General features: G+C 37.7%; 1 protein-coding gene across 3 annotated transcripts in view; it reads left to right on the forward strand.

Moving 5' to 3' along the window:
- spef2 (sperm flagellar 2) overlaps positions 1–4,476 on the forward strand; it is a 43,101-nt gene extending 38,625 nt beyond the window's left edge. For all 3 annotated transcript variants that reach the window (XM_034034604.3, XM_034034605.3, XM_034034607.3), the window contains 5 exons: positions 46–132; positions 576–749; positions 998–1,180; positions 1,593–1,715; positions 4,258–4,476. In XM_034034604.3, coding sequence (XP_033890495.3) covers positions 46–132; positions 576–749; positions 998–1,180; positions 1,593–1,715; positions 4,258–4,323 — 633 coding nt within the window. In that variant the 3' untranslated portion in view covers positions 4,324–4,476. The remainder of the gene's footprint in view (positions 1–45; positions 133–575; positions 750–997; positions 1,181–1,592; positions 1,716–4,257) is intronic.
- Positions 4,477–16,399: the final 11,923 nt, after the last annotated feature.

Raw genomic sequence — 16,399 nt, forward strand, 5'->3', positions numbered from 1 at the left:
CTTACTGTACAATCTACCGGTACATTATATGTTCCTTCATTGCAGACTGATGTATGGTTTACAAGTGACATTCAAATCCTTAATGATCCAACAGAACCAATTCCTTATGACAGAATGGAAAATCTGAAAAAGGTATGGATGGTAAATACTGTACTAGAATCTTCAGCAACAACATACCACTAATACATTATTTTGTAGAAATAAATATGTATAGGGGTTGCATATGAAAGCAAGAGGTTGCAGCCTCATGTTTTAGTTGCATTACTTGTTTAGTTTCCAAAAGTACAGGTTTTATTTCAATAAAATATGCATTTATATCTCTATTTTTGTGTATAGGAATCCTCAGGACACTCAAATGTACTGATAAACAGTGGATAAAATAATCTAACATATACGGTATATTTTCTACATGTTTTTTAGTCTGAAATCTAGAGGGCCTCTTGATATTCTTGTTCAGAATAAGTATCATTGACATCTCAATTGTAGTGTGGATTTTGTTTGCAATTTGTATCAATATCTTGTAATAATACACAAATCATTTTCTTTTTTTTTAATTAAAAAAACGTTTGTTGCAGTTTTTCTTCATGCTGTTTTCTGATCACCAAACCTCAGTGAAACAGCTTGACTATGTAAACATGCTGCTGTACTTTGCTGCACATCCTGATCCTGTTGAAGGGTTCTACAGAGCACTAAGTGTCACTACAGGAGAATACATCACTGGAAGGAAAACCAGTTCTAACCTCCTTAAGGTACCTTGAATGCAAATATTCTTAAATACCTTTTTTGTTTTAATACACGACACATTGAAGCCCACTGACGATCTCTGTTAATCACATCCCAGTTACTTTCAACATTTTGTTACATATTTATGTATTCATGTTAATTGTTTGTGATTTAGCAGACACCTTTATCCTTTATTAATGTTATACAATGTTATTTTAAATGTCTTTCTGTATGAAGAACAGCACAATATGAACCATGCTAATGCTGTTTTTAGTCAGTGCCAAACATGGATGAGATACCCTCAGATGAACCACCAGGGAGTCAAACCCCACCTGCAACGGATGGAGGGAGAGTGTCACTTGGTGCTTTATTCAAAGCTCTTTGTCATGGGGACTTCAAGACTGGAGATCACAACAGATTTCATTCACAGGACAAGACTCTGGCTGAATACTATGAGGTAAGCTAAAAATACACTTTTGTGTCATTTATTCTTTTAATAATATCTTAGGACTAAAATATAGCATTTTTATTTCCCCTTCACTGCCAGGCGATATTTCCTGCTGATTTATTGTATGCCGAGAATTTCTGATGTGTTCCTTTCTAATGAATAGGCTTTACAAATTAGCCCTGGGTATATATGATTTAAATATTTTGTTTTGATGTATAAGCTTCATAAGAATAATATAGAAATTGTATATGATTTAACAAAAGGGTATTTGTGTTCTGACTCTTTGAAATGTACAGGTACATAACTAAATTACAAGTTATATAGTTATGAACTAATTATGAACAAGCCTGTGTCTGATACTATGCAAATCTGGTAGCCCTATAACCTACAGCATGTTAAGATTTTTTTTTTTCTTAATCAGAACATCAGTCAGATCTACAAAGAGCTTGGATATGAGGATTCGGAAGCAATTCCATATAATATCCTTTCACAGCATCCATTCATGTTGGACCTGATTGAGAACAACCTTCGATACAAACTCACAGTAAGTGTTTCTTAAAAAAATAAAACAGTAAAATAATATGATAAATGAAATGATTAGTCTAATAAAAGCAATATATTTTAGATAATTGTTGGAATTCATTGGGTGTTTTGGTGAGTTAATTATACCAAACATAATACAATTTTATGTCAAGGTTTGCATGTTTTTATTAGCTGTTTTATCTATTAGGCCAGGAGCTACTGTGTCATTTAAAAATAAATTCTAAGAATAACTTTCTCTGGTCTTGTTATTCCACCATAAACATTTATTCGAATTGTTTGTGTGTGTTTTTATTATCTTAACCTAGAATCTCACTAGTACATAACAATTGGTGGTCTTTTACAGAGACAATAAATGGCATCACTTATGTTCTGCTATTTTGGTCAAAATATTTCCTGTATAAATATGCACGTTGACAGATATACAGAAGAAACTCCACAAATAGCTGTTGAGTACTGTGGTTATTCCAAGAATAAAGATGGTCAAGTAACACACTGGCCACTTCATCGACCTTCTGCCTCTCCCAGATGAGCTCTTTTGCTCTACTGTATTCTGTCAGCAGTTCAATGAGACATCAGTTGCCATGGTGTTGGATACAAACAGCAAGATTTTCAAAAGGGGCAAAATAAGAACTAGGTCGCAAAGTGATTTTTAAAACCTGATTAATGTAACCATGTCACTTGATTAATATTTTTAAAGTATTGACAAGTGAATACACAATTTTGAAAGCCATATACTTAGTGGCCCAAATCAGCTTTTAGAAATCACTTTGCAACCTCGTTCATATTTTGCCCCTTTTGAAAATCATGCTCAATGTGTCAATTTGTCCCATACCATAAGTCCTATCCTTAAAGCCTCTGCTAGAAACAAAGAAATACACCCACACACTCCAGTGCTCCTAAAGTCTGTTAAATACAAGGCTACTTTCGGGCAACATTAACTGGCAACTTATGAAGCATGTGAATAGATCAAGACAAAGTCTAAACAATCTTGATTCGAGCAACGTAGTGAAAATTGCTTGATGTCCTCTTTTCAACAAGTTGCTTGACAAGTATACTGACCTTAAGCAATAAAAAACAGCAGGGGCAGAATAAAAGAATGAGCCAGCAGTAATTTCACATTCATTGCAAGAAAATGTTTTGGTTTATCAATATTGTTCTGTTGTTATGTTTGAACAATTATAACACCAATAACAAAAACAATAACAACAATACTAATGCAACCTTCACACACTTTAAAGTTTTAGATTTAATATATTTGGTGCCACATATTTAACCAAAACCTTAAGCAGGTATAATGATATCACTAGAGAGACAACATTAGCAGACAACGTCTAGAACAAATATACAGAATGCAAACCTGAGGTGGCACCAAGCTACCACATGTGGGTAGTGGTCTACAGGTACTTTACAATACTGATAATAAATCATCCAATGAAATGTACTTCCCTTATCACGAAAGGAAACAAAAATATAGAACAAAATGGTCCTGACTTTAAAAAAAAATCCCAATAGGTTTCACTTAGCAGATAAAAAGAAAAGAATCTAAAACCACACTGATGTTGTTTTAAGATCTGCTGCAAGATAGGGAAAGCAAATGTGATCATATGCGGTTTAAGGGTTCAGAATTTGCACACATATTTCAGTTAAGTAGAAGTGCATGCAGAACTGTAAATTATGTTTCTCAGCAGTAACCTATTCAAGGGAATTTTAACACCACTAGCATCTACTTCTGACAGTAAATCACTGTCCTTTATACAAAAATGTGTAAAAAACATGTTCTAAATAAGCCCAGATGCTTGCCATATATTAATTGGATATCTTTAATTGAAAGTTGTATTTCAAATCAAATGTTTTTCAATATATTACCAATTTCTGGGTTCATTTAACAGCCTATAGTTGTGTATTCCCTCTACATAAACAGTTTACACTACCACAGGAGGCTGTCAGACCAATGCAATATGTCTGCCTTTGCTCTCATAAGCAAAGTACTACTTAAATATAAGTGGTTTATTCTTTTTTTATTGCTATTTTTTTGCTATTTTTATTGTTCACACAAAAATGTAATTACAAACGCTACTCCCTGATATGGATAGAACAAAAACATTATGGCTGGAACAAAATCATTACAAAAGGTTCTGACCCTCTTTAGCCATAATGATCAACGATTTCAGAGCTGGACTCCCACTTTCACATACAACACCACAGAAAGTTTATTAAAGGCTTGAAAGTAGAGATAAATGTGAGAGACTGTACATTGTACTTAAAAGCTCTATTTATACTGCAGTTGTTTACTAGTTTCTACAGATGGCATGCTGTCATTTCTTTTGGGATCTCATGACCATACATACAAATAAACTACATTTAATTTGTCAGTTGCCTCAAAATATATGTTTTCTCTAATGTGGAATTTTAAATAAATCTGCTCTCTTTCCCCAATTTCCATATTGTTATGCTGCAGCTTTTTTCTTTCATTTAAAACATACTAGTGCATTTGAGTCAAATGCTTGATAACTACAGATGAGATTTCCTTTACTTTGTTGCAGGATATTCACAGAGTTCTGCAAATCCAGCAGAATGAAGGGGTGACCCAGTCTTCAAGTGCATGTTAAACAGCCCAGAAGCAGTACTGGGATAACACAAACAAACAATATTATACAAATGTATTTGATTATTTAGTTATTACTTGAAACATATTGTCTTGCTTTATTCAAAAGTAGCATTTGTAACGGAAATTAATAAAATAAAATGAAAAATGTAACTCATTTTGTTGTCTGGTGTTTAATGTGTTTTCCAGGAGGTGTTAAATAGCTGTGGGCAGACACAATGTCTGCAAAGTGTCAGATAGGACTGTGACTTGGGTGGTTTTGTACTTGAGTGTTTTGTATGGAATTAGCCGGGGCCCCACCTTCGTGTCTCTGAGAGACGCCTTTGATGAGGTGAGCTGCCGAGAAGCAGATGCGGTTGAAGAGGGAGTGTGATAAGGATAAGGTGTGGGTTGTTAGCTGGGCAAACAATGGCAGATGGAGGTAGCACTTGGCGTTAATACACCGCACAGACGTACATCATTTATATATTTTTCCTTTTTAATAAACTTGTTCAACACACGGTGGTCCAGAGGTTGAAACAAAAGCTTCTTGGCTGCTAACCACACAGAAAGGCTTTTCTTGATTATACAGACTGGTATATGGTCCTGGCTCGTAGCAACGAGGTGTGTCAGTGGCTCCACCCACCAGTCCGTCAACGAACCGCTGCCATCCAATCCTCTTCTGCGATTCTCAGTGAACAAATTCATCTGGCAACACATCACATTAGAACATAAGAACATAAGAACATTTACAAACGAGAGGAGGCCATTCGGCCCATCTTGCTCGTTTGGTTGTTAGTAGCTTATTGATCCCAGAATCTCATCAAGCAGCTTCTTGAAGGATCCCAGGGTGTCAGCTTCAACAACATTACTGGGGAGTTGGTTCCAGACCCTCACAATTCTCTGTGTAAAAAAGTGCCTCCTATTTTCTGTTCTGAGTGCCCCTTTATCTAATCTCCATTTGTGACCCCTGGTCCTTGTTTCTTTTTTCAGGTCGAAAAAGTCCCCTGGGTCGTTGTCAATACCTTTTAGAATTTTGAATGCTTGAATCAGATCACCGTGTAGTCTTCTTTGTTCGACTGAATAGATTCAATTCTTTTTTAGCCTGTCTGCATACAACATGCTTTTTAAACCCAGGATAATTTTGGTTGCTGTTCTTTGCACTCTTTCTAGAGCAGCAATATCCTTTTTGTAACGAGGTGACCAGAAATGAACACAATATTCTAGATGAGGTCTTACTAATGCATTGTCAAGTTTTAACATTACTTCCCTTGATTTAAATTCAACACTTTTCATAATATATCCGAGCATCTTGTTGGCCTTTTCTATAGCTTCCCCACATTGTCTAGATGAAGACATTTCCGAGTCAACATAAATACCTAGGTCTTTTTAGATTGCTTCTTGAATTTCAGTATCTCCCATATGATATTTATAATGCACATTTTTATTGCCTGCGTGCAGTACCTTACACTTTTCTCTATTAAATGTCATTTGTCATGTGTCTGCCCAGATCTGAATGCTGTCTAAATAATTTTGAATGACCTTTGCTGCTGTAACAGTGTTTGCCACTCCTCCTATTTTTGTGTCGTCTGCAAATTTAACAAGTTTGCTTACTATACCAGAAGATAAATCATTAATGTAGATTAGTAATAGGAGAGGACCTAATACTGATCCCTGTGGTACACCTCTGGTTACCTCGCTCCATATTGAGGTTTCTCCTCTAATCAGTACTTTCTGTTTTCTACATGTTAACCACTCCCTAATCTATGTGCATGCATTTCCTTGAGTCCCTACTGTGTTCAGTTTGAGGATTAATCTTTTATGTGGGACTTTGTCAAATGCTTTCTGGAAATCTAAATGTCGTATGCTTTGCAGTTATCCATTGCCAAGAAGATAAAAACGTTTATCAAGAGAAATTAATTCACGTGTTGTCGCGCACATTCTGAATTACGCTGCGCATTAGCTACTTTACATTAACACTAGAACAGCCTTTTACAATACATGCTTTTATTTTAAATATAACCCACAATATATATATATATATATATATATATATATATATATATATATATATATATACACAGTACTGTGCAAAAGTTTTAGGCAGGTATGAAAAAATGCTGTAAAGTAAGAATGCTTTCAAAAATAGACATGTTAATGGATTATATTTATCAATTAACTAAATGCAAAGTGAGTGAACAGAAGAAAAATCTAAATCAAATCCATATTTGGTGTGACCACCCTTTGCCTTCAAAACAGCATCAATTCTTCTAGGTACACTTGCACAAAGTCAGGGATTTTGTAGGCATATAGTCAGGTGTATGATTAAACAATTATACCAAACAGGTGCTAATGATCATCAATTCAATATGTAGGTTGAAACACAATCATTAACCGAAACAGAAACAGCTGTGTAGGAGGAATAAAACTGGGTGAGGAACAGCCAAACTCAGCTAACAAGGTGAGGTTGCTGAAGACAGTTTACTGTCAAAAGTCATACACCATGGCAAGACTGAGCACAGCAACAAGACACAAGGTAGTTATACTGTATCAGCAAGGTCTCTCCCAGGCAGAAATTTCAAGGCAGACAGGGGTTTCCAGATGTGCTGTCCAAGCTCTTTTGAAGAAGCACAAAGAAACGGGCAACGTTGAGGACCGTAGACGCAGTGGTCGGGCCAATGAAACTTGCTGCAGCAGATGAAAGACACATCATGTTTACTTCCCTTCACAATCGGAAGATGTCCAGCAGTGCATTCAGCTCAGAATTGGCAGAAAACAGTGGGACCCTGGTACACCCATCTACTGTCCGGAGAAGTCTGGTCAGAAGTGGCCTTCATGGAAGACTTACCTCCGACGTGGAAACAAGGCCAAGCGACTCAACTACGCTCAAAAACACAGGAACTGGGGTGCAGAAAAATGGCAGCAGGTGCTCTGGACTGATGAGTCAAAATTTGAAATATTTGGCTGTAGCAGAAGGCAGTTTGTTCGCCGAAGGGCTGGAGAGCGGTACACGAATGAGTGTCTGCAGGCAGCAGTGAAGCATGGTGGAGGTTCCTTGCAAGTTTGGGGCTGCATTTCTGCAAGTGGAGTTGGGGATTTGGTCAGAATTAATGGTCTCCTCAATGCTGAGAAGTACAGGCAGATACTTATCCATCATGCAATACCATCACATCTGATTGGCCCCAAATTTATTCTGCAGCATGACAACGACCCCAAACATACAGCGAAAGTCATTAAGAACTATCTTCAGTGTAAAGAAGAACAAGGAGTCCTGGAAGTGATGGTATGGCCCCCACAGAGCCCTGATCTCAACATCATCGAGTCTGTCTGGGATTACATGAAGAGAGAGAAGCAACTGAGGCTGCCTAAATCCACAGAAGAACTGTGGTTAGTTCTCCAAGATGTTTGGGCCAACCTACCTGCCGAGTTCCTTCAAAAACTGTGTGCAAGTGTACCTAGAAGAATTGATGCTGTTTTGAAGGCAAAGGGTGGTCACACCAAATATTGATTTGATGTAGATTTTTCTTCTGTTCACTCACTTTGCATTTTGTTAATTGATAAATATAAACTATTAACATGTCTATTTTTTAAAGCATTCTTACTTTACAGCATTTTTCACACCTGCCTAAAACTTTTGCACAGTACTATATATATATATATATGTTGTAGCATTGCGTGTAAAATAAAGCTGACCGCACAGGTAGGACGATTCAGCAAGTTGTTTATTTTAACATGGTAACAAATACAGACCACTGTCTGTCGTGAACCCCGGCAAGTAAAATAAAGTAATTGAACCTATCTCCTTGTCACTCTCACTCAGGCAACCTCCGGTTCTGTCTTACACTCTGTCTCTATCTGTCACAAACTCACTTTCCAACTCTCCACCCCTGGTTTTTACTAGGGCAATCTAGGTAAACTACGTTGCTCAAGGGTACAGCAACAGTGTTCCCCACCTGGGATTGAACCCACAACCCTTCAGTTAAGAGTCCAGAGCCCTAACCACTACTCCACACTGTATGTCCAGAATTGGTGAGGCCGGACAGACAAGCAACACTCCCCCCTCTCCTTGTTAGCTCATGGTGTGGCACAGCAAAACAGTACTACATGTGAAACAAACATAAAAGGACAAACAAACAGGACAGTCACCAAGTCCTTTTTGCAGCACAAATGCTTGGGTTGTTACAATATATATGTACACACACACACACACACAAGCCTGTTGTTATCTCTACTGAACCTGGCAGCCATCAATTCCTTAGTTTTGTACAAGGTAGGAGAGATTTGATCTTGAAGCTAGCCATAGCACTTCAGCAGAAACATTTCGATCAGAAAACTGCAAAGCTGCAGGCTGCAGCAGCTCAACCTGGATTCTGTGCTGCGAGTGACACACATGCAAGATAAATCATATGTTACTTTAGTTTTAGATTAAAAACTACTTTTGTTTTTACAGTTCTGTATGTGCATATACCTGTTTACACACTAGCTTCTTTTGAAATGTTTATTTTATTATAGTTTTTCATTTTTTGAAGTGGTGCTTTATATACGGTAAGTTAGAAAATAAACTATTTTATGTTTAATTGTTCATTTAAATATGGCTTTTCGGCTGTGATGTGCTTGAATAAAACATTTGAGTTGTATCCAATAGTTTGTCTTTATTTTTAATTTTGATGGTGTTTAAAGCTGGGTCCACAACTGAGCGACCAGTTGCGCAACTTATTTGCATGCAACCGAGTCGCTTATATGTGGACGTCCCTGCAACCAGGTGCGAGCAGTTGCGCAACCAATTGCTTGAAGTAGAGCCTTGACAACGTCACACAGTCATGACTGTAGAGTCGATTTTCAAGTGCATGTAAACCAAGCCAATGTTACTTAAAGAATGTCCGTTTGGAGATCTTTTTCATCATTGTATTACATTTTAAAGCAACTGTTAAACAAGCAACATTTCCAACCATGAATAGCAAACTTTATCTAATCCTTCAAAACAATCTTTGTTAGAATGTTCTTTGAATAACATGTGAGTTAAAGATTAGTAATAGGGCTCATAAACAAATGGTACAAGCTGCACTCTTACGTAAAGACCTTGACATGTTTCATTTTTACATAATAATGAATTATTAAGCTTAATTGTAAACTAATGAATTATTAAGCTTAATTGTAAACTATCTGGATTTATGGTGAGAAACCACACACACTGTCAAAGTGGTGACCATGCTATCAGTCCAGAGTGAAACTGCGCACATCCTTTTCTACATTCTACAGCATTTATAGTATCTTACTAAGGTGGTTATTTATGTTAAGTACTTTGTGTACCTGGTTACTTGCTGATATAAATCTATGTTCACATACCTTGAGTTACACTCAAATAATTGTTTCCCATGTAAACGTATCTGAACAAACACGCCCCTGCATGAATATTCATTTCTGTGTGGGGACTGCCAAAACATAAACCCAGTTTAACTAAATTTTTGCATTTCAGATTGTCAAAGTCCTGTAATAGTGGAAGTAGTTTATTAATGAATTCAATACAATAAGACAACTCAAAGGTATTGGAATTAGGGATCTTCTAAGAGGCACCAGGAAGCCCAGGACTCACTCCAGGCATCATATGTTTTAAATGAACTGAATAACACAGCCTGCAGATGTCATTATATAATCATTTTCTTTTCTTTTTTTTTTTGTCTTTTAGCGTAAGTGCTTGATCAATATAAGTACAGTCACAGGAACTGATTTTTTTATTATTTTATTTAAGCTTTTAGTCTTTCGGTTTCATTTCAGGTTACAGATTACTTCATATCTGTTATCCAATTGTATGGACATGAAAGTCAACACAAACACTGTAGTGATACAGTATATGATATGCTGCAGTCATCTGAAAAAAGTCATCTTCCAAAGTAAGCTGTTTTAACACACCTGATTGCAATTTCAAAACCCAACTTTTTAAATAACAACTTTTTTTTTTTTTGCATATCTACCTAAAACAGGGGTCTGCAACCTGATGCCTGTGGGCTACACGGGCCCCTAAGACTCAACAATGTGGTCCCCCCAACAGGTAATGCAAGGAAACAACGGAATAACTCCTTAAATGTAATTATATACAGCATCAAAAGAAACTTATCACTTATATTTGAGCATCAAAAGAAATGTATCAGTTATATTTGAGCATCAAAAGAAACGTATCACTTATATTTGGATAAAATTCACTAGATGTGATCAAAAAATGACAAACTCATTCTCCTGTTTTAGAGCAGGTGCAGTGACCTTTTTATTGTGCTGATTACAATTGACATCATGAAGATGCTGTCGATCTTGGGCAGGTGTTGTGACTCTTAGTCTCCCAGTTCTTGGCCTGTCATTGACAGAGTGTGTCTGATTATACAATCTCGCCAGGTTTGAAATCGCTGGCTGTAAGCACCCAATATGACGAGCCACAGTACGCTGTCCCACTCCAGCCTCCAACATGCTGATTGCACTAAGGCACTGCTCGCTTGACAGACGTGGCATATTGGATTTTTCCTGTGATTTTCTTTATTGCTTTTATTCAAGCTTGCAATTCAACAGCTGAAATCACTCCATATCCAGGGTCCAATCAACTGTCTCACTAATTAGGTGATTAAGTGCATATGCTTCAGTCATAGTCACTCAAGCGTGTCATGGTCAAGGATGAATGATCAAGTGATAAAAAAAAAAAAAAAAAACATTTCGTCAATGGCCATCATTTATATACCTTATTTTTTTCGAAAATAAATGTGTTATAATAGTGATAAGTTTCTTTTGATGCTCTGTATATTAAACAGCCAGTATCACATCCATATACATTATAACAATACCTGTAAGATGTATTGGAACTTAATCTGCTGCTTCCAATCTTCCCAGAGCACTTGGAATAACTTTCAGTACTTTCTTGGCATGTTTAACTTCTTTGGGAAACTCCAAACTATCCCAAAGCTTGGTTGTTTACATTTACATTTTTGGCTACAGTCATTAAATTAGTGTCTGCATTCTATCAGGTAGTAGCAGATGCACCGCCATAAAAGTCAGCAGATGCATGTATTGATTTCATACAAGAGTCCTCCCGAGCTAACGATTTACAGACAGTTACTGAGCTTGCAAGGAGAAGGTTTGTCTGGTGTCACGTGTAGCATTGTCATCTGGGATGAATTAACTCAATAAAATGAATTTTAAAATTTTTGTTAGACGCCTTCTGCATCGGTAATTGCATACAGTAAACTAAATACCAAGACCTGTCTGGTTGTGAGCTGACAGCAGAACCAGTGCTTGCTTGTCATCTTGTGCCCTATTCCTAACCAGAAACCAAAAACACTCCAACTGTCATTCTGCAAATAATTTGTAAACGTTTATAAAACATGATTCTAAGAACTTATATCGTTGATCTATGTCATTGACTTTTTCAACATTCTGATATCTCTACTTTTGGATTTACAGCAGTGACGAGGATGTGTTTTACTGACATACATGTTTCTATCACAATTACATTGACTGTTTGTGTGGAATCGACCATGCATATGACGCAACACAGAAAAAAAACATGTCTGTCACCTCACCATATAAAGATCAAATCTGCATGCATTGACTGATCAGGTGGAAACTGGGCCCCAATAAGAAAGAGGTATGGTATGGGACTCTAAAGAAAACACATTTGTGAATCAAATCTGTTATGAGGACTAACAAAAGTTCCTGCTTTGTTTGAAACCTGAAGTTGTACCAATAATGAAAGGCCAATGTTCAACTTTAAACCCCAGGTTTGTTAACAGATAGAAGGGGAATAAATAGAGAGGCGAGACAAACAGTTAGGCAGACTACGTGGAGCAAAATCCATAAACTTGTTACAGATTATCAAGCAAAGCAAAGTGGAGTAAGCAGGGATCCTTTACTTCTTTGGATAATAAAAACAGAACTAAAATGAAAATGCGTCAAGTGGTAAGGGTGGAGGTTAAAAAGGGGAAATAGGATTTGTTGTTTTTTATATAGGGTTTTTTTTATTTATAAAAGCATCATCAAACATGAAAATGCAGCAATGAGAATTGAAACCAGCCTGTTTTGACTTTAAAGCTATACATTACCAAATAATTTGTTCAAGCCGGGTTTATACAATTGTCTGTGCCTTTTATTACGATGTGACTGTCCATTTACAGAATGTTCTGTAATGTACAATACAGCATGTATATAGATGATTAGAATATCAACATTTTTAGTTTTTTTATATATACAGTATTCCAGGATAGACATACAGCAGACACAATGGGATCTTAACTGGGGAAATGTATATCAAGATTTTGGTAATTTTTTTAATACATGTTGTAATTGAAACATTTACGTGTCCTAGCCATCAAGTGAAACATGATATTTATTGAGATGTTTCACTGCTAACCAAAATTAATATTTTGGCACGGCCATTACATTTTCATTTATTTTGTTAGCTGCACAGGGCCACCATTGCTTCATTCTTGCAGTCTTGAGTTTCATATAAAGAAGAGAAAAAAAAAGATTTTCCAGAACAAACATACAGCAGTGGAGCAATAATCTGAGTTGTGCAAAATAAGAGACACACAACATTCAAAAGGCAGCCAAGGAAAAGGACTTCCCTGAAAAGTGAATTGGGATGCCTGATGCCAGACCAAGAGGTACAGGGCTGTACACTCTGCAGAGCCCAGATCGCTTCCGGTTTTGGGTGCAGTGCCTCTCCAGTCCACCTGCAGGAACTCATCCCGGTGGTTTGTACCCCAGTCTTTCTGACTAGTTGTCTCCCCCAGTTAACACAGCCACAGCTGGAAGGGAAGCTCCTTAGAGGGGAGTTGGCAGCTGGCAGGAAGCCTAGGCCAAGGCCAAGAAATAATTAGGAAACTTTTCCCAGCTCATCAGCGCCAAGAGAAGCATTTCTCCTTTGTACCACCTGAGGACTTCTTTACAGGCTTACAAGACTTGCAGAGAAGGCTGTGCTTAAGTACATATTGCACCTTTCATTTTATTAGAATACTTTTAAAAATCAACACAAAAAAAGCGGACGCTCTTGGTACCCTTACTGTATGTTTGTATCCCTGGATGGCAGACCTAGCCTTGGTTAATGACAGGATTTGTCAAAAAAAGGGAATTCAGATCCAGTTTCTATATAAATACTCCATAAAATAGTCTTGATGCTTAAATACTGTAGGTTTTTCCTATCAGAAAGTAAAGGTGATTTATAACAGTCAGTATTAAAGGGTTAACACCTGAACCAACAAACATGTTTTGGCATGATTTGGTACAATAAACGGCAGCATACAATAACACATAATTCCAGATGCAGGGGGCTACCTTATATGGTTTTTGTATACTGTATGGTAACAGGAGGAAGAAAGTTACACTTTTTTGTTGAAGTGTAGAACTTGAAAATCTTCATAAGGGGGTTGGGGACCAGTGATTTGTTAACGGGTGCATAGTAAATGAAATGTTATTTAGTAAAAGTAAAATGACATTTGACATTTCACGGGCGGGAGCTAGGGTTGCGTGAAGAATATGAGTTAGTATTTAGAGGCTTAGCCTCGAGGGAGTGATGCTGGCCTGCGGGCCAGGAGTGCTTGAGATGATGGCCTTCGGGCCAGGGCAAAGGACAGGGTCCGAACTTTATACCGCAAGAACCTCTTACTGCAGAGGCCAGCCCCATGGGCCCCCGGGACCCCCTGAAAACAGAAATCCTCTGACTCTGCAGAGAATCCTGGAGGCGCTGCCTCGTGGACCGGGCCATGCCCCCAGAGGACGGAAAGGTTCATAACCTGGAAAGAAGGAAGGAAAGAGAATCCCTGTCTCCAGGAGCCGCCCTCAAAGAAGTGAGGCGAGTCCTCCAAGGCCAGGCACTGGAGTGTGCCTGCAGGGGTATCTGAAAGATAAAGTTTTGTTAGTATTTGGTTTTAGTATTTAAGACTTGTAGAATAACACCACTCCTACTGGTACAGTGAGAGAGAAACGATAGTATCTGAGTGAGACAAGAAATAGCGCATGAGCTGCGAAAGAACAGTGTGGCCGGTGGTCCCCTCTGACCCGCTGTGGCGAGGACCCCCCTTTTTAACAAAGACATGAGTAGCTGCGGCTGACTTGAGGGCTCAAAGTGAGACTCACTATCCCCCCGTAGAGGAGACTGGCGCAGAGGCAATGCAGCAACTGAAATATAGAGGAGAAGGAGGGAGGAGGAAGAAAAAACAAAACGCAAGAGAAGGACCATAGATTGTGACGTGGCTTAAATAGGCAGATAGCTTTGATAGGCAGGAGAAAAATAGGAGAGCAACTCCAGCTCCTGCCCTCGAACCCCACTTTAAAGTTAACATGTGTTGTTAAGAAAAATCTTGCAAGAGGTAAAACATAGGGTTGAGATTAAGTTTAGGTTTTTCATAGCAGAATATCATTTCAATAATATTGTATCTGTTATCAGGGAAGTGGGGGGTATAGACATAAATCAGGTCTAAATCCATCCTCAGGGAGGCTCAGTAATTAAATGTTTACTGCTAATGTGTGTACTGTATAGCAATGGCTTTAAAAGTGACCTGGGGTATTTCGATACAAAGCCAGCATTTTGCTAAACTAACTTTGCTGATCGTTTTGCTGACTGACAGCATTTTCCTTACTTGCATGTAATTAACAGAACTCATTCTTTCCATGTCTACTGATACACATAAAAAAAAAAAAAAACATTGGCCATTTATTTTCCTATCAACCCACACCTTGGGTGCAATTCAAATGTTTTGCACCTAGAAGAAAAAAAAAAACTGAAACTGAAAAATGGAAAATTGATTACATTTTTTAAAATGCAAAAATAAAGCATTCAGAAGGAGACAGAAGTAGAAACAAAACACAAGTCCTATTTCAGCGATTCAGTCAGGACAAGCTTGCGTTAAATAACCACCTTTATTAGAATACAAAATCTTATAGGTTTCCAAAAAACATTGACCCAACAATGGGTCAAGAAAAATAAATACAGCAAAAATAGTTGAAGCACAGCCTCATCCTTCAGAGCATCCCGGTGCTGCCTGCTAAAAAACAAACAATAAAATAATAAATCTATGCAATGTGTTCATTATTATTATTATTATTATTATTATTATTATTATTATTATTATTATTATTATTATTATTATTATTATTATTATTATTATTAATTTCTTAGCAGACACCCTTATTCAGGGCAACTTACAATTGTTACAAGATATCACATTATTATTGTTATCCCGGTGAACAAAAATATTAGGCAGAGGAGCATCATACATACCACCCCTCCGGGCAAGGCTGGGAGTGAGGTGGTGGTGGTTGGGGAGGAGGTGGTAATTCGAAAGCACGGCAAGACTGAGTTTGATGGGAACTTGCCGGTAATAGGCTTGTAAATTAACCAATTAATGTACCAGGCACTTGTACTGTAGATCTCCTGCCTGAAAATCTCACAAGCTTTATATTAAGTCCAAACCTCCTATAGTATTTTTAAAGAATAAGCAAAAATAATGTAACTTGTATTTACAAAATGAACATGCTGTCTAGTTATGGTACAGTCTAGAGCGGCAAGCTTCCTATCAAACCTGTTTTGGATGTTTGAGTCTGTATCTGTGTTGAACCGTGAACCAACATCTCTCTGCGACACACCACAGACTCTTTGTATTTGACTTTGTATTTGACTCACACTTCCTGAATTCAGATGTCATCTTTATATCCACCTGTGATAAACTAGTTGCACTTTAGAAATCCTGTAGGAAAAAACGTTTTGTATACCCTTTGTCTAAACAAATACTTCCTCTCTAGTCATGTCAATGCATTAGACATGCATCCCCCCATTGTTAGCAGTTTGAACATGCTTTGACATTCTTTCTGTTGTGTTCAGGGCAGAACCCAGGCAGGTATCGCTCCAGAAGTGGGATTGTTGGTACTCAAAACTGCCATGAACGTCGAAGCCTAGGGTCAAGCAGGGCTTCCACTGTGGAACCCAGGAAGAGTGACAGCCTATCAGAGAGTGGGTCCACTAATAAGACCCAAATGGCTGCCCTGTTTCCTCCTGTCCTCAGTGTGCAGCTGCAAAGAGATGCCATGAATATGTCTTCCAAATTGGATTGGAGCCACCAGTAGCT

This window comes from Acipenser ruthenus, chromosome 1 (genome assembly GCF_902713425.1).
Source record: "Acipenser ruthenus chromosome 1, fAciRut3.2 maternal haplotype, whole genome shotgun sequence".
In the NCBI taxonomy this organism is placed as follows: Eukaryota; Metazoa; Chordata; class Actinopteri; order Acipenseriformes; family Acipenseridae; genus Acipenser; species Acipenser ruthenus.